At 57.5% G+C, this 557-nt stretch overlaps 1 protein-coding gene across 1 annotated transcript in view; it reads right to left on the bottom strand.

Moving 5' to 3' along the window:
- Positions 1-501, bottom strand: part of LOC125481896 (synapsin-1-like) — a gene marked incomplete at its 5' end in the record, with an annotated part of 7,784 nt that extends 7,283 nt beyond the window's left edge. The window contains one exon of the mRNA XM_048593834.1: positions 343-501. Within this exon, the coding sequence (XP_048449791.1) occupies positions 343-501 (159 nt within the window). The remainder of the gene's footprint in view (positions 1-342) is intronic.
- Positions 502-557: the final 56 nt, after the last annotated feature.

Genomic DNA, 557 nt, shown 5'->3' with positions numbered 1-557 from the left:
AAAGAACCAGAGGGGGGTCACGGATCGAGGGGGAGCGGGGTAACGACCCAGAGGGTGGAGACGGATCGAGGGGGAACGGGGTAAGGACCCAGAGGGGGGAGACGGATCGAGGGGGAATGTTTTTTGCATCGTTGTGACCCGAAACTGCAACGGGGGCCGGTTAATTCGGAATTTCGGAAAAGCGGAGTGGGCAGTCGGTGAAAGGGAGGGATTTGCAGGGGAGCCAGGGGCAGGAGCGGGTGAGGGTGAGGGAATCTTTGATGACGGTGGGATAGGTTAGAAGAGCCGAACAGCTGATGTCAACACGGCAAGGATTCCACAATAGGATTCTGCAGGCAGTACCTGTGTTTCCTGGGCGACTGGGGGCCTGACCGGGGATGGGACAGGAGTCCTGGGTATCACTTGGCTCATCTTAGCCACAACTACATCAGCGATCAGTTGCTTATCTTCCTGTTGGTGATCCCCGATCAGAGGCATGGCCGAGTCCATCACCTGGACAATACAACACAGCAACGTTATCGACAACGCAGGTACTGACCCTCCGACAGTGCCCGCTC

Source organism: Rhincodon typus, unplaced genomic scaffold, assembly GCF_021869965.1.
Source record: "Rhincodon typus isolate 14 unplaced genomic scaffold, sRhiTyp1.1 hic_rhity00004169, whole genome shotgun sequence".
NCBI lineage: Eukaryota > Metazoa > Chordata > Chondrichthyes > Orectolobiformes > Rhincodontidae > Rhincodon > Rhincodon typus.
Note: the sequence above shows the minus strand (reverse complement) of the source record. Positions and strands in the feature narration are given on the sequence as shown.